This window comes from Natrix helvetica, assembly GCF_964273705.1.
Source record: "Natrix helvetica genome assembly, chromosome: 1".
Taxonomy (NCBI): Eukaryota; Metazoa; Chordata; class Lepidosauria; order Squamata; family Natricidae; genus Natrix; species Natrix helvetica.
Genome location: NC_138548.1, coordinates 363,518,448 through 363,536,281, shown reverse-complemented (window position 1 = coordinate 363,536,281; position 17,834 = coordinate 363,518,448). Strand labels below are relative to the sequence as shown.

General features: G+C 43.4%; 1 protein-coding gene across 1 annotated transcript in view; it reads left to right on the top strand.

Moving 5' to 3' along the window:
* Positions 1-17,001, top strand: part of LOC309382504 (vomeronasal type-2 receptor 26-like) — a gene marked incomplete at both ends in the record, with an annotated part of 39,552 nt that extends 22,551 nt beyond the window's left edge. The window contains 3 exons of the mRNA XM_081934087.1: positions 2,897-3,124; positions 5,268-5,394; positions 16,106-17,001. Of these exons, the coding sequence (XP_081790213.1) occupies positions 2,897-3,124; positions 5,268-5,394; positions 16,106-17,001 (1,251 nt within the window). The remainder of the gene's footprint in view (positions 1-2,896; positions 3,125-5,267; positions 5,395-16,105) is intronic.
* Between the last annotated feature and the right edge of the window lie 833 nt (positions 17,002-17,834).

The following is a 17,834-nucleotide window of genomic DNA, read 5'->3' as shown; positions in this document are numbered from 1 at the left end:
TTACTGGGCAGGTGATTACTTTCCCACTCAAGGCATCCATAGCATCTTTTCCTTTCTTATGAAGAAAAATAAAATAATAAAGTATGATGGATATCTGCAGTTGGAATCCACCATGGAAGTCTTTGCAAAGAACTCCTTCCTATGTTCTTACACCAAGGATGCCTTTTCAGTGAAAGTCTGGAGAAGGTGCAGGGAGAGAGAAGAACTGGAGACTCTGAGGAAAGAGGAGAGGGATCCAATCCTGGCTCTGGACAGCTATTTCATTTACAACACAATCTGGGCTGTGGTACGGGCCTTAAATGCAGCTTATTTATCCAGATCCAGGAGGACAACATATAAAGAGGGTCAAAATATGAAAAATCAAATGCTGAAAGCATGGCAGGTATTTCTTTCCTATCACACATCTCTCCATTCTTCTTCTTCTTGTGCCGTATCCATCATTGGACATTGGCAATCATGTTGGCAATCTCTCCATTGCAGTTGAGAATCCATTTTTATAATGGTTAAGAACCGTATAATGATTCTGATGGCTAGTAATAATTTATCTTGAAAATAAAAATTAAATTGAATTCTAAATTTCTATTGTTCTCCCTTTTGTATGTGTTTCACCCTGCTTATTTCCTTTGTAATATATTTCTTTTTAACAGCTTCTTGGTAAATCTATTGTTTGGCCTCCATCTCTTTATTCTTGGACTCTTTTCTTTACAAGCAGGAGCATTACTGTACCCCCCACAATCTAAGAAAGTGTGCTGTGCATATTTAGCACTTGTCTCAAAGTCCCAAAGGTGCTTTTTCAAGAGACAACTGGACTTGCTTATTTTTCTGTGAAGATGTTTTGCTTCTTATCCAAGAAGTCTCTTCAGCTCTGACTGGATGGTGGGAATGGAGGGATTTATATTCTTTGCATACAGCTAGTTATTTGCATTATTTCATAGAGACATTGAAGCCACTTGGAGGTTTACTTGTGTCCTCAGGGTCACTTGAGTAGTGCAAATTGGAACTACTGAAAGGACTGTGCTGTAGATTGCAGATAGATGATGTCATATCCCCCCCTCTGTTGAGAGAGGGATGTTCAATTTTGATATGGATGGCCTTTTGGACCCTTCTTTCCCAAATGTGGACGTTGCTGTCTTCAAAAGTGTGGCATTTGTCATTTAAATGCAGATTGCTGAATCTTATCCTGATGGGTTTGTTCTCCTATGTTGTGCCATGTTTTTATGAAGTGGTTGTTTTGTTTCCCCAATGTACAGATATGCACATGGCTCACTGCATTGTACTGCATGTACCATATTGCTTAGTTGGTGTTTGAGTGTTTTAAACTTTGAGTGGACAAGCTTCTGCTTTAGTGTATTCTTGGGTTTAAAGTGTGTATGTATGATGTTTTGGCTGAAGATCCTCCTTAGCTTTTCAGATATTCACACCTTTGGAACAACTGTGACATGACTGCCTGAGAAGCTCCATAGACACTCGTCTCAAATGTGATTTTTCAAAAGGCAATTGGACTGTTCTTTTCTGGAAGCTTTTTGGATGAGAAGTGAAATGTCTGCTTTTTCATCAAGGAAAAAACAATACAGTTGCCTTTTGAAAAAGCACCTTCGAGACAACTATGACCTGGATGACTGAGAATCTCCATAGACAGTCTAACACTTCTTACCCCTTCATGAATTGCCTCTCTGCTCCAGGACAGTCTTGCATAGAGTAAGTCTCATTCCTCTCAGTAGGATCAGAGACATCAAAAGGTCTCGTCAAGCAACAACATATGTAGAAATGTGTTTGGGCAGAGAAGCTAAACACACTGAAACTAGGTTATAAGACAAAGGGTTGGGTTGGATGGAGAAAAAGTTTAGAAGAAGCAATAGTGAACGTTACATTAAATAATAAGATAAATAACATATAAAGAATGGTTGCTGGAATTGGGTATGTCTAATTTGATGAAAAGAAGGACTAGGGGTGACATCATAGCAGTATTCCGATATCTCAGGGACTGCCATAAAGAAGAGGGAGTCAAACTATTCTCCAAAGCACCTGCGGGTAGAACAAGAAGCAATGGGTGGAAACTAATCAAGGAGAGAAGCAACCTAGATATAAGAACTTTCCTGATAGAACAATTAATCAGTGGAACAACTTGCCTCCAGAAGTTGTAAATGCTCCAACACTGGAAGTTTTAAAAAAGAGATTAGATAACCGTTTGTCAGAAATGGTATAGGATTTCCTGCCTAAGCAAAGGATTAGAAGGCCTCCAAGGTCCCTTCCAACACTTCTATTCTATTCTATTCTATTCTATTCTATTCTATTCTATTCTATTCTATTCTATTCTATTCTATTCTATTCTATTCATCCTATCCTACTCTAAATATTCCTTATATGTACCATATAATTCTAATGGTGACTTTAACTAGTAGGAGGGATCATCTTTCACAGTGAAGATCTGGGGTCTCTTCTCCACGCCAAGTGGTGCATCTATCACCTCATAATTATAGTCTGCTAGTATAGCAAAGGCCCCCATAGTCATTCTCACTGTGAGCAAAGATTTTTCTCCTCCTATCTGCCCATTGACCTGCACACCAGTTGTTAAAAGGATTGTTTCTGTGTGGGGCATTTGATTTAATTTTGGCTCCATTGGCAAAATTCCCTCAGTGTGCTTTTGCATATCCATTTCCTTCAGAGGTTTTAATTTTGGACATCATCAGCTCATCAGTTGCTTTGCCAAATCTGCAGTGACAATTATGAAAACAAAAGAGGTAAAGTTCACCATCCTTTTCATTTTGCTTCCTTTTAACAAGATTTTTATTCTGTATTCCTCAGTACAGATTCCTCATTCCAGCTCAAATGTAGATGTCTTGCCAGAGAACTTTCTTTGTCTATGTAACATTTCTCATTTTCTCTTCCATTCCAGCTTCATTCTTTCCTTCAAACCCCACAGTTTTATAATAATTGTATTGATGGGGTATATTTGAATGAGAATGGATTGCTGGTAGCAGACCTGGACATTGTGAACTGGATGATTTTCTCCAATATGTCTGTCAGCAAAGTGACTGTTGGGAGTTTAGAAAGGCAGGGATCCTCGGATTTCAAGTTGATGATCAAGCAAAATGCTACTGCAAAGATGGAAATGCTGAACAAGGTGGGGAAAAGGCTTTTATCTATCCTTTCTGAAGATCTTATCAAGAGAATTCCAGAGTTGGGACAGGGATGCCATCTCTGTTCTCCAAGAGAGGAACCATATTCATTGATTACATGTTCAGGTGTCTGAGAAAAATATCCTTAACTATTCCAGTTAACCGTCTATCAGTTTTCTGCAAGGCAGCAAGATTTAAATTGTGGGGCAACATTTCACCAAAGCAGAAAATTCATCCAACTTTACCTTGAGCATGTACATTGAAAATGTAAACTATAAAGAACCTGAGATTCTAGAAGGAATGCAGAGAAGAGGAGCAAAGACGATTAGGGGACTGGAGGCTCAACCAAATGATCAACAGTTCTGGGAACTTTGAATGTCTAGTCTAACAAAAAGAAGGTCTAGGGGCAGGAGTGGGTTTCAATTTTTTTTACTATCTATTCTGTGGGCATGGCTTATTCTGTGGGCATGGCTTGGCAGTCATGTGACTGGGCGGGCATGGCCAACTTGATGTCACTCACCAGGAGATGTCATGAATTGGTAAAATGTGGTGAAGCTCACTTAACAATGCTCTTGCTTAGCAACCAAAATTTTGGGCTCAATTGTAGTAATATGTCAAGGACTATCTCTGCCTTCCTCTGCATGGCAGCCTTGTAGTAGTAAACTCCTTCTCCTTTCTAGCAATTTTCCTCTCTGTTAGCGGCACCAAAATAATCCAGATAATGTAAGGTTTCCTGCTGCAGCAGGGGGTTGGACTAGATGACCTCTGAATAGTCATCTAGCCCTAATTGCTGTGCTGTGCTGCTCTTTCCTTTCTTTCTTTCTTTCTTTCTTTCTTTCTTTCTTTCTTTCTTTCTTTCTTTCTTTCTTTCTTTCTTTCTTTCTTTCTTTCTTTCTCCCTTCCTTCCCTCTGTGGGAAGAAACCAACCCTCTCCCCGCAATAAAATATTCCCAGAAAGGCTCATTCCACATTCCTGCCAGATAGAGATCATGAGCCTATAGAAAGTTTGGCTCCATTCACAAGCAGAGAATAATCCAAGCCCTTTTAGAAACACAAAGCCCATATTGCACAAACCCCAAAACTTCAAAAACATAGAACCATATAAAAATCCTACCTTTTATCCAGTTTGTTGTTCAGTTGACCCAGAAACAAACTCTTCAAACTTCCTTTTGAGCAGCTTTTCAATTTAAAGCAGGTTTCAGCAGCATTAAGACTTGTGGTCTTCAACTCTCAGAATTCCATGCTCAGTTCCAATTTAAAGTGACAACATTTGTTTTTCTCCTTTGCTGAATCCCAGATTCCTTCTTTATTCTTCCTTCTTTCTCTTTCTTTCTTCTTTCTTTCTTTCTTTCTTTCTTTCTTTCTTTCTTTCTTTCTTTCTTTCTTTCTTTCTTTCTTTCTTTCTTTCTCCCTTCCCTTCTCCCCCCCCCTCTCAATTTTTAAAACCTCTTTTCTTTTGCCTGAACTGGCAGGGAAAAGGGGCTTTTAAAAAAAGCTTCTGACTAAGGTTCAGGCCATTACCGGTCCGGTCCGGTCCGCCAGATTTTCACTAGCTCTTCTGCCGTACCGTACCGTACCGTACCGTACCGTACCGTACCGTGAGAAACCCACCTCTGACTAAGGGTGACATTATAGCAGTCTCCCAATATTTGAGGGGCTGTTACAGAGAAGGTGTCAACCTATTCTTCAAAACATCAGCAGACAAGACAAGAAGTAGCAGATGGAAACTTATCAAAGAGAGATCTCAGCTAGAATTAAGGAAAAATCTCCTGTCAGTAAGAACAGCTTGCCTCCAGAAATTGTGGCTACTTTACAACAGGAGATTTTAAAGAAGAAATTGGACATCCATTTGTCCAGAATGGTATAAGGTGTCCTGCTTGAGCAAGGGGCTAGATCTCCAAGGTCCCTTCCAACTGTGTTATTCTGTATTCTGTAAAAATTGTGGGTGAGAAACTTTAGAAGAGAGAATTAATAGGCAACAAACAACCAAATCAGTTTGATGAGCTCCAAGGTGGCTGTTTTTTTTTTTAAGGCTTCAAATTTAGCAAAGCTAAGCCTTGAATTGGAGATCCCCAAGTTTTCTTTTTACCTGTTTAGGAAATACAATAAATCATGTTGTGGATGTTATTTCTTTCTCTCTCTAACCAGCCCCTGCCCACTTCCAGGTGTGTGGAAAGTTGTTCTCCTGGATTCATGAAGGTGGCTCAGGAAGGGAAGCCTATCTGCTGTTACAATTGTCATCCATGTGCAGAAGGAAGCATCTCCACCCTGGAAGGTGAGTGATTGCAGGAGAAAGAATTTTTGGAAGGAGAATGACCCTGACATTTTCCACGAGCATGCGTTCTTGAAGACTTGGCCAGAGTGGGCCCCATCCCTTTGAATATACAACTTAATAAATGCATAAAATACGAATTTATTTCAAACTGAACTATAAAAAGTTAATCTGGTATACTGATCAAGTAAACTGGATTACAAATTATGGATAAAGGTACAGGATAATGTTCCCATATCTCAGAGGCTGTCACAAAGAACAGGGAGTCAAGCTATTCTCCAAAGCACCTGAGGGTAGGAAAAGAAGCAATGGAGAGAAGCAACTTAGAACTGTAGGACGTTAGCACCCACCCCTCTCCTAGAAGAATGAATGAATGAATGAATGAATAATAATAATAATAATAATAATAATAATAATAATAATAATAATAATAATAATAATAATCATCTTTAATTTATAGACCGCACCCTTTCCTAAACAGGACTCGGGGCGGTGTACAGTCATATTAAAACAATGTAAATACAAAAATATAGGTAGAAATACAAAAATAGACAGAGGAGGTAAGTTGTGAACTGTACAATAGATTAAAATTCGAATATAAATTAAAAATACCCTTAAAAATTACCCCAAAATAAGGTGTTTGCCAGGAGGTTGAAAATGGGACTATAAATCAGCCAGGCCAGCTAATTGGAACAGGTGGGTCTTAAGTTTCTGTTGGAAGGAGCAGAGGTCGGTAGTAATTCTAATATCGGGGGGGAGGTTATTCCAGAGGGTTGGGCCCATCACAGAGAAGGCTCTACTCCTGGACACCGCCCGTTGACACTGCTTAGTGGACGGCACCCGGAGGAGTCCCTCCCTGTGGGAGCGGATTGGTCGCAGGAATATATGAGGTGAGATGCGATCCCGCAGGTAACTAGGTCCCGTGCCATGAAGCGCTTTGAAGATGGTAACCAATACCTTGAAACGCACCCGAAAAACCACAGGCAGCCAGTGCAGCTCGCGCAGGAGTGGTGTTATATGGGAGTACCTGGTCCTCCCCATGATAGCCTGCGCGGCCGCATTCTGAACTAGCTGTAGTCTTCGGGTGCATCTCAAGGGGAGCCCCATGTAGAGAGCGTTGCAGTAGTCCAGGCGAGACATCACCAGCGCATGAGTGACTGTGCGTAGGGCGTCCCGGTCCAATTGGGGGCGCAATTGGCGCACCAGGCGAACCTGGTGGAATGCCCCCCTCGCCACGGCTGCCACATGGTCATCCATCGACAGCCGGGCATTGAGGAGGACGCCCAAAATTGCACGCCCGCTCCACGGGGGGCAGTTGTTCGCCCCCTATGGCCAGCAATGGAGTCCACTGGTTGAACCGGGCCGCCGGTAGCCACAGCCACTCCGTCTTGGAGGGGTTGAGTCTGAGTCTGTTGTCCCCCATCCAGACCCGAACGGCTTCCAAGCACCGGGACATCATTTTGACGGCCTCGTTGGGGTGGTTTGGGGTGGAAATGTACAGCTGTGTGTCATCAGTGTACAGGTGGTATCCGACCCCAAAGCCACGGATGATCTCACCCAGCGGCTTCATGTATGTGTTGAACAGGAGGGGCGAGAGGACCAACCCCTGCGGCACCCCGCAAGTGAGCGACCTCAGGGTCGACCTCTGCTCCCCTGCCAACACACATAGCGTCCGGTCGGAGAGGTAGGAGCAGAACCACCGCAAAACGGTGCCCCCTACTCCCATCCCCTCCAGCCGGCGCAATAGGATACCATGGTCGATGGTATTGAAGGCCGCTGATAGGTCTAATAGGACCAGGATAGAGGAACAGCCCCTATCTCTGGCCCTCCAGAGATCATCCACCAACGCGACCAAGGCCGTCTTTGTGCTGTGACCGGGCGGAAGCCGGACTGGTGCGGGTCTAGATAGTCGGTTTCCTCCAGGTGACCTGGGAACTGTTGCGCCACCACACTCTCTACAACCTTCGCTAAAAAGGGAAGGTTGGAGACGGGATGATAATTGGCTAGCTCCGCTGGGTCCAGGGAAGGCTTCTTGAGTAGGGGCCTCACCACCGCTTCTTTCAAGGCGGTCGGTAAGGACCCCTCCTCCAATGAAGCGTTCACAAGACCCAGGAGCCAGTCTCGTGTAACCTCCCAGGATGCCAGTACAAGCCAGGAGGGACACGGGTCCAATAAACATGTAGTGGCTCGCAGTCGCCCACGTAACCTGTCCAAATCCTCGGGGGCAACAGAGTCAAACTCCTCCCAGCGTGGTGCCTCAAGATTTGTGTCCAACGTCTCCCCTGGTCCACTGAAGGGGGCCCATCCACTCCGGATATGAGCGATTTTGTCCTGCAGATATTCCCCAAACTCCTCTGCTCTCCCCTGCAGAGGGGCTTCCCGCGGCCTCTGTGATAGGAGGGAGCGGGTCACCCGAAACAGGGCGGCAGGGTGGTTATCTGCGGACGCAATAAGAGCAGCACAGTGTCTACGTTTGGCCGCTCTCAGTGCCACAAGGTAGGTCCGTAAATAGGCTCTTACCTGTGTTCGGTCAGATTCGGAGCGTGAGGACCTCCACCTGCTTTCTAGGCATCTCTTGTGGCGTTTCATCACCCTCAGCTCCTCGGTAAACCAAGGGGCCAGGGTGGTTCGTTGCCGCAGGAGAAGCCGCAAAGGCGCTACCCGGTCCAAGGCCCCAGCAGCCGCCCTATTCCATGCGGCTACCAGGTCCTCCGTCCGGGAGTGGGTCAGGGCTACAGGAAGTGGCCCAAGCTCCGTCTGGAACCTATCCGGTTCCATCAGTCGCCTGGGGCGGAACCATCTGGGACAATCGGGTTCTGCCTCCCCGCGGTGGGGGGTAACGCCAGGGAAGTCGAGCCGGAGAGATGAGTGATCTGACCATGACAGGGGTGTAATAACCAAATCCCCTATTCTCAGATCACTCGTCCACTGTCCAGAGACAAAAATAAGGTCCAGTGTGTGACCACCCTCGTGTGTGGGGCCCTGAATTAATTGGGTCAGGTCCATGGCTGTCATGGAAGCCATGAACTCCCGAGCCGCCTCAGATGTTTCACCCGTCGACGGCAGGTTGAAATCCCCCATAACCACAAGTTTGGGGGTATCCACTGCCGTCTCCACGATCAGCTTGAGGAGCTCGGGCAGGGCCGCTGATGTATAGCGAGGAGCCAAGTATACAATCAGCAAGCCCAACTGCCTCCCTGGGCCCCATTTCACACCAAGGGACTCACACCTGGATATCTGTGCCACAGTGAACTCTCTCGGTTCCAGACTCTCCCGTATAATTACCGCCACCCCACCACCCTTTCCCAGGGCCCGCGGCTGATGAAATGCACGGTAGCCTGGTGGGCACATCTCCACGAGGGGTAAACAGCCCTCGTGACCCAACCAGGTCTCCGTTATTCCTGCAAGGTCCAGCTCCCCCTCCGAGATCAACTCATTGATGAGGGGGGCCTTGTTGACAGCGGACCTTGCATTGCAAAGCATCAGCCTCAGGCCCTGGCTCTGTAGGTCCTGGCCACCTAGACTGCGGGGGTTGGTACAGGCGACTGGATGTGTCCAACATCCATGGTCTCCCAACCGATTACGAGATTTTCTTCTGTCCTCGCACCCACCCCTCCCCACGACTGTTGGAATAAAACAACCCTCTATTGGAATATCATTCTCCCTGCCCCCCACTCCGCTCACTCCCACCTTGACCTCACCTGTTCGCCTGGCATAAGTCCCCCTCCTGGCCTGATTATCCCTCCCACCCACCCTGGAACCCCCTAAAATGGATAAAAAACATTTAGTTAAAAAACCCCTGAGTCTTCGCTTCCTCCACCTCTCTGGGTTAACGAACCCGTCATTAAGGTGGGCCCTTGTGAGGGCAAAGGGCCATACCTGCGAGAGGGTGGACTCCCGCAGTAGGAGCAAGTCTGACCTCGAATATATGCTGGAGAGAGCTGTAACAGGGTCAGGGTGCTATCGGTGTTAAATTGAGTCAACAAGCCAGGTTCCACTTCAAATGATAAATCAAGTAGTAAATAGATGGTGAGTAGATGGTAAGTGGATGATAAGTGAATGGTAAGTGGGGAGTAAGTAGATGGTAGGTAGATGGTAGGTAGATGGTAGGTAGATGGAGGCCAGGGGCAGTCTGTGGTGTGGGTAAGGCAAACAGTCTAGGTAAATATTTGATGATATTTGATGATAAGCGGGGTGGGTAGATGAACAATAGGACGGCAGGGATGAAAGATGGTGGGGGGTAATCAAGCAGGCACGCATAGTAGTCAGCTGGAAGCAGATTATAAGTAGCCAAAATAGCAGGTGGGCAGGTAGTTACAGATGGTTACAGATGATCAGTCAGTGAGGGGCACCTGGGCACAACCATGGCAGGCAGGTGGCAGGGGCCGATGAGTCCTTTGCCTGCCTGGCGCTAAGCCTCCTGCCAGTCTCCAGGGCAAAAAACCCGCCCTGTCCCTGGTGCCACAGGTCTCCCTCCTTCTGCTCCCTCCTTCTGCCAGGCTCCAGCACAGACCTTAAGGAACTAGTCCTGTCGTAGCAATACAATAGCAGAGTTGGAAGGGACCTTGGAGGTCTTCTAGTCCAACCCTCTGCCTAGGCAGGAAACCCTATACCGTTTCAGACAAATGGTTATCCAACATCTTCTTAAAGACTTCCAGTGTTGGGGCATTCACAACTTCTGGAGGCAAGCTGTTCCACTGATTAATTGTTCTAACGGTCAGGAAATTTCTCCTCGGTTCTAAGTTGCTTCTCTCCTTGATTAGTTTCCACCCATTGCTTCTTGTTCTACCCTCATGTGCTTTGGAGAATAGTTTGACTCCCTCTTCTCTGTGGCAACCCCTGAGATATTGGAACAATGATATCATGCCTCCCCTAGTCCTTCTTTTCATTAAACTAGACATACCCAGTTCCTGCAACCGTTCTTCATATGTTTTAGTCTCCAGTCCCCTAATCATCTTTGTTGCTCTTCTTTGCACTCTTTCTAGAGTCTCCATATCTTTTCTACATGGTGGTGACCAAAATTGAATGCAGTATTACAAGTGTAGCCTTACCAAGGCATTATAAAGTGGTATCAACACTTCACGTGATCTTGATTCTATCCCTCTGTTGATGCAGCCTAGAACTGTGTTGGCTTTTTTGGCAGCTGCTGCACACTGCTGGCTCATATTTAAATGGTTGTCCACTAGGACTCCAAGATCCCTTTCACAGTTACTACTGTTGAGCAAGGTACCACCTATACTGTACCTGTGCATTTCATCCTAGGAAATATTACAAAGGCAGAATATTATAGTTCCCTGGATGAAAAAACGAAAAAAAAACCCATGTTTTTAAAGACAAAGTAGTTCCCTGCAGCTCCCTACTGCCCCTTTTCAATAAGCCATTGAGGCCTGGGCCAGTGTATTCTACACAACAAAGGTAGGATTAGCCTTCTACTCATTTAACCACATGGCACCTGGGAGGATTGCATCAGCCAGCAGGACAAACAGGCTTGGGTCTCAGCATAGCCTATAGAGTTGCCTCTGTACTGCCCCCTGGGAGTCTCACCACCAATTAGAATGCATATCTTACACAGCAACAGGAAGCTCTTTGCCCAACAAAGAGCATAAAACCAGGGCCCTCTCAGCATATCAGCCCTTTCTTCTTCTTCACCCAACATCTTGAAGCATGTGATCCCCCTTTTCTGTTCAGGAGCTCAAGCCATGTGATCCTGTGTGAATGCATGACAGTAGTTTGGTTCAGGCCTTGTTGAAGCTGAAACGAAAGTAGGCCATGAGAATGTGACCTTTAACATACATAATGCTTGCATAGGTTGATAGTTAACTGCAAATATCTAACTGTGTATAGGATGTTTGCTGACCACAATATTTAACTAACCGTTTATCTAGCTTAGCATAGAGTTTGTATAGGTTGTTGGTTAACTGCAAATATCTAACTGTGTATACGATGCATTATTAGGGATGTTTTTGAAAACCCCTTAACTGCTACATACCTATTAATTATTTTCTTGTGGAAAATTACTGAAGGTATTTCTTTGATGTGTCCACTCCCCCGCCCTAAAGAAACTGCTTAATAAAAAGGGTCTGTACAGAACATGTCAGGAGGAATGTAGCCATACATCCTCCAAGCTCTGTGCTTGCCTACCTCGAACTAACTCTTTGTGTGGTGTCTTAATTTGCGGCCTTCGTCCACGTGTGGACCCTCCAAATTCCCGGTGAGGACCGGGGCTCGTTCTCCCACCCAAGGGAGAACCCTGAAGGCCCAGACAGGCGAACCCGGGCTCAAGTATGTCGCGACCCTTGCAGCGACATCTGGGGGCTCGTCCAGTCCTGTATTAGCGACATCTGGGGGCTCGTCCTGTCCTGTATTGGTGTCTTCGTGGGCACGATCGTTGTCTAGCGGTGTGCTCTCCTTCACTCCTGTGAACTTACCCGGCCGGACGCGCCACTGTGCACACGTAAGTCATGGGCTCCTCGGGCTAACAGGTTTCTGCTCATCACCGAGAGGAACTTTTCGCTCTCGTGAAGCGTACTAATTCTCTCCAAAAGATTAATAGCATCACTGTCTATCTGCTTTCTCGAAAATCTATCGCTTACTCTCTATCCTAATTCTCCTTCAGACGATTCTTCCGTTTCTTTTGTTCCTAATCTTTCTCCTTCGGACGAAACCCCGAAGGTTTCATCACCTCCTTATGAGGCCCCCAAAGTCTCAGTCGCTTCCTCCGCTCCCCTGGCGGAGACTTCTGCTTCTTTTCCTACTGAAACTCCTACTGACTTTCCTGATGTAGATCCACGGGCTGGCTCCTTTTCTGCCTTTGTTGCCTTGTATGTATGTATGAAATGAAGGAAGTTCCTACTAAAGGTTTGCCTTCAACCTGAGTAAAAACCCTCTGCACATTTTTCTGACCAACCTACTCTATTAGTCCTAAAGTAAAAACCTGGCCTCCAGAAGGCAGTTTTGATTTAGATTTTGTCAACAAATTTGCTGATTTTCTGGCCACCATCAGATGAATCAAGGGCCCCACCCAGATGCAAATGATGTGTTAATGAAAGTCTCCATACATCTTGGATCTTTAAAAATATGCCAGCATGAGCCAACCTAGAACCCTGGCTGAATGCAAACAATGTGTGGACAAACATCTCTGTACATTGTTTTTATACATCTTGATATTTAAACATGCCAGCGCGTGCTGGGATATCAAGATAGAATTTGGATCTTTAAAAATTAGCCAACGTCCGTTGGCAGATCCAAATTAGAAACGAACACCCCAGGGCAGAGACAGGCATTAACTATCTAGTGCTTAAGGAGATAGAACAGCCGGGTCACTTCAAGCAAAAGTAAGAAATTTAGCAGGTAACAAAAAGGTAAAGCCTGTCTGAATGGAAGACCTAGGTAATTGGACTGATTTTATTAACATTATTTTTTCTATTCCAAAATTTGATTTTTTTATTTTATTTTCAAAATAATTTTTTTTTCAGTGTCTTTTAATTGACTATGTGGTCTGTATGACTTTTCTGCTTGCCTATTGTTCTCAATTCTTTGCTTTCATAAGACTGTTTTTTTTGGGATGGAAGATGAAATTGTTTATAAGGACTCTTATGAAAGTTTCCTACCTTGCAATATTGTTGTTTTTGTAACACTAAAAATTGTTTTTTGCTATTTTATTTTTTCACATCTTTTTTTAATAAGCTTTTTAACTATATTTCTGACTTTTATTATGTGTGTCAATTTATTTTTAATTTTTTAGAAACTATGTTTTTTTTTTCTTTAGATTTATTTTTGATTATTTTTTTTCTCATCAAAATGCCTGGGGACTGGCACAATTTTGCCATATGCCACTCAACCAGGCCAAGCAAATTGTTTTATTTTGTTCCCAGTGTTTTGGGGCATCCCCCTCTGGGGACAAAGAAGTTAATTTTTATGATTTGGCCTCTAATCACTATGGCAAATGGATGTCACCTATGTTTTTTTTTTTTTTTGGCTCCTTAGAAATAAATTCATTTATTTAGTTAGGGGGTTGGACTAGAAGACCTCCAAGGTTTTTTCCAACTCTACTATTGTATTATTATTGTATTATCTATTTTTAATTTTTGGCCACATTTTTTTTTCCAGCCTTTATTGCCTTGGGCAAACTTTTTTTTAAAAAAAACTGACAATGGCCTGGCCTATTTTTCATTGGCCTTTTTGTAATTTTGTACTAATTGCACCAGTTTTAATTTTTGGGGTTTTTCCTTATAATTCCACAGGTTAAAGCCATTGTGGAACGTGTTAATTGGTCCTTCAGGGACTGTTTTTTCAAACATATAAAAAAGGAGGGATTTTGGGTACCTAGTAATTTGGTGTACCCCAATTTGGCTAATTTGGCATAGGTAACACAATAGATTTAAAAAGTTTGTTTGCCTCCCCCGCAAGGGGGACGAGGATATGCTGTGCTTGTTTTTACAGATTTTTATGGATTCTAGTACGTGATGTTTGTCTAGACAAGAATATTGTCGTACCAGTTCCCAAATCCAGTTCCAGAGATGACCAAGATGACTTTACAGACAGCACAATGGCCAATACGATTTTGCCAAAACAGCTGTCTAGTGATATGAAAAACCAAAAACCACCAAAGCAGTGCTGAAACAACGACACGACAACTTATGTGCTGCCATTTTTGCCAAGTTTTTAGTCATCATTAGTCATCATTTGTTTATGTTTACTTGTTTTGTCATCTCACCAAAAAACTCATTTGAACAGTGACTGCAATAAAAATCTATGTGTGCAACTAACATTACACACACTGACTTGAACTGTACATGAAACATTTGCTTTTTATATGCTTGGATCCTGTTTGAATTTTGCCTGCAGTAATTCAACACTTCATTGGTTCGAATTATAAGACTATCTTTCATTGAGGATTAATTGCTTATGATCCTCCCTCTGAAAAATGTAACATGTGTTAATGTAGTTAACTATATTTTTAAGTAATAAGCCTTATTGTTTCTTATTTCTTCCTCCTATTTTGCTCTTAATAACAGTCATGCCTTTCCTAATGCTGATCCGGAGTGTTGGATGTGCCTTTTTTTCCAACCACCATTTTATGAGGCCATAGGTTCTGCAGTACCTTTTCAATCTATGGTTGCTCTCCAGAATTCCCTTACTTCACTATCTGAAGTTGTTTTACAGAATAGAAGGGGTTTGGATTTGTTATTTTTAAAACAGGGCGGCTTATGTGTAGCTTTAAAAGAAGAATGCTGTTTTTATACTGATAGTTCAGGCATTGTGCTTGATTCTATGGCAGAATTAAATACCCGATTGAAAGAGAGAGAGTCAGAACGCTCCAAGTTTCACACATGGTATCAAGGAATGTTTAACTTTTCTCCATGGCTTACAACTTTGCTTTCAGCCCTTATAGGTCCTTTGATTTTGATTTTGATTGCTTGTATCATTGGTCCTTGTGTTATGGGAAAACTGCTCAGGTTTTTACGTAATCGCCTGGGTGATATAGATAAAGAAGTTGATGCTACTCGCAAAGATTTAAACCTACTGCAAAATTTGTTACCCTCCTCGCATGACACCTACAAACAACCATTGTTAACATTTTCGGATTCAGACTCCGATACAGAAAGTGAGCTTCAATTCCCGGATAAGGTGAATGGTTCTTCTCACTGCCTGCCGGAGGGTGGGCTGTTAGAGGAACGCATAGCCTTGGAGGGATATTGACCTCTTTTTAAAACAAAACAGAGGAGATGTGAATGCATGACAGTAGTTTGGTTCAGGCCTTGTTGAAGCTGAAACGAAAGTAGGCCATGAGAATGTGACCTTTAACATACATAATGCTTGCATAGGTTGATAGTTAACTGCAAATATCTAACTGTGTATAGGATGTTTGCTGACCACAATATTTAACTAACCGTTTATCTAGCTTAGCATAGAGTTTGTATAGGTTGTTGGTTAACTGCAAATATCTAACTGTGTATACGATGCATTATTAGGGATGTTTTTGAAAACCCCTTAACTGCTACATACCTATTAATTATTTTCTTGTGGAAAATTACTGAAGGTATTTCTTTGATGTGTCCACTCCCCCGCCCTAAAGAAACTGCTTAATAAAAAGGGTCTGTACAGAACATGTCAGGAGGAATGTAGCCATACATCCTCCAAGCTCTGTGCTTGCCTACCTCGAACTAACTCTTTGTGTGGTGTCTTAATTTGCGGCCTTCGTCCACGTGTGGACCCTCCAAATTCCCGGTGAGGACCGGGGCTCGTTCTCCCACCCAAGGGAGAACCCTGAAGGCCCAGACAGGCGAATCCGGGCTCAAGTATGTCGCGAACCTTGCAGCGACAATCCTGTCCAGCATTAAACCATCTTTTCAAGCAGCCTCCATGCTTCCAGTGTCTTTTTCCCCACTTGGAGCTGAACCCAGAAGGACATTTCTTCCAACAGAACTGTGGAAAAAAATCCTGACAGTTAGAACAATTAATCAGTGGAACAACTTCCCTCCAGAAGTTGTGAATGCTCCAACAGTTTAAGTTCTAAAGAAGATGTTGGATAACCATTTGTCTGAAGTGGTGTAAGGTTTCCTGCCTAAGCAAGGGGTTGGACTAGAAGACCTCCAAGGTCCCTTCCAACTCTGTTATTCTATTTCTATTCACACTAACAACAATTTTATTTAAACAATGCATTTTATTAAAGACCATGTTAAAGGGAGATCCTATTCTTGCTCTTTTTCAGATGCAGACAAATGTATCAAATGTCCAGAAGATCAACATCCAAACACCCATCGAATTCACTGCATTCCCAAGATTAAAAGCTATCTTTCTTATAAGGAAAATCTGGGGATTATCCTGACTTCCTTTGTCTTGTTCCTCTCTTTAATTACAGGCGTTGGTTTGGGGATCTTCATTAAATTCACAGAAACACCAATTGTCAAAGCCAACAACCGTGACCTCTCCTATATTCTCCTTATCTCCCTCCTACTTTCCATCTTGACTTCCTTCCTATTCATTGGCCAGCCAAGGAAGGTAACCTGCCTCCTCCAACAAACAGCCTTCAGCATTATATTCTCACTTGCCATTTCTTCAATCTTGGCCAAAACGATCACAGTGGTGTTAGCCTTCTTAGCCACAAAACCAGGGAATAAAGTGCAGAGATGGCTGGGGAAGAGCTTAGCCAACTCCATTGTCCTTTCTTGTTCTGGCCTCCAAGTTATCATCTGCAGCATCTGGTTGGGAACTTTCCCTCCATTTCCTGATTCTGACATGTACTCTCAACCTAGAGAGATCATCCTTCAATGCAATCAAGGCTCTGTCACCATGTTTTATGTGGCCCTCGGGTACATGGGCTTCTTGTCTGCTGTTTGCTTCACAGTGGCTTTCCTGGCCAGGAATCTCCCTGGGGCCTTCAATGAAGCCAAGCTGATCTCTTTCAGCATGCTGGTCTTCTGCAGTGTCTGGGTGTCCTTTGTGCCAGCATATCTGAGCACCAAGGGGAAGTACATGGTAGCTGTTCAGATCTTCTCCATCTTAGCCTCCAGTGCTGGATTGCTAGGTTGTATCTTCTTTCCCAAATGCTACATTATCATTTTTAGGCCAAATCTGAATACCAAAGAATATTTGATGTCAAAATAAAATTTTAAAAATGACTTTTACAAATCTATTTTTTAAAAAATGTCATTTAGTAGGCTTGATTAACACGTTTTGATCATTTAATGTTTGTTTATTCATTTATTAAACCTAAATTCTTCCCATCTTGGCTGGAGATGACTCTAGGCAGCTTAAGAATCAAGAAAAAAGAAGAAAGATTAAAACAATAAATAGTACCACTAACATTGGTCTAAAATTGATAAGTAAGGGAAGGCATGGAGCAAGACGCACTTGGAGAGGACGTATTCCTCCTATTCTTAAAGCTGTTCCTACTCCTGTTCCTCTACAGTCCTAAAGAAACCAATAATAATACATTTTAGTCACAACCATGTGGATAAAGTCAGTTTCCAGATGAAGGGGACTTTTTGGTAGGCAATTGGAGACATAAGGAATGTGGCCTTGCAGTTCCTAGTTACTTGTGGTAAGCTTCATCATAACATCTCCATAGTAACCCCAGATTCTGAAGATGCAAATATTTCTTATATCTAAGACTTTTTTTCTTTGCATCATATGAATACGGTTTTGATTGTTGCTTTTGTACGTCGCCCCGAGTCCCTGTGGGGAGAGGGGGCGACTAATAAGTTTAAATAAATAAATAAATAAATACTCAACTCTGGGAGACTTTCTGCCTCAGCAATTCCTTTAACAAATTTTCCTAATTCTAACCTGAGTCCTTCAGTAGTGAGCTTGATCCCATATCCTTTCCTGCTACCAAAACCCCAGAACCATTTAGGAGTACATTTAAGGCAACAGTCTGGATCTAAAGGTTTACTTTGGCTAAGGAGGTTTATTAAATGTATGTGGCACCTTTTTCATTC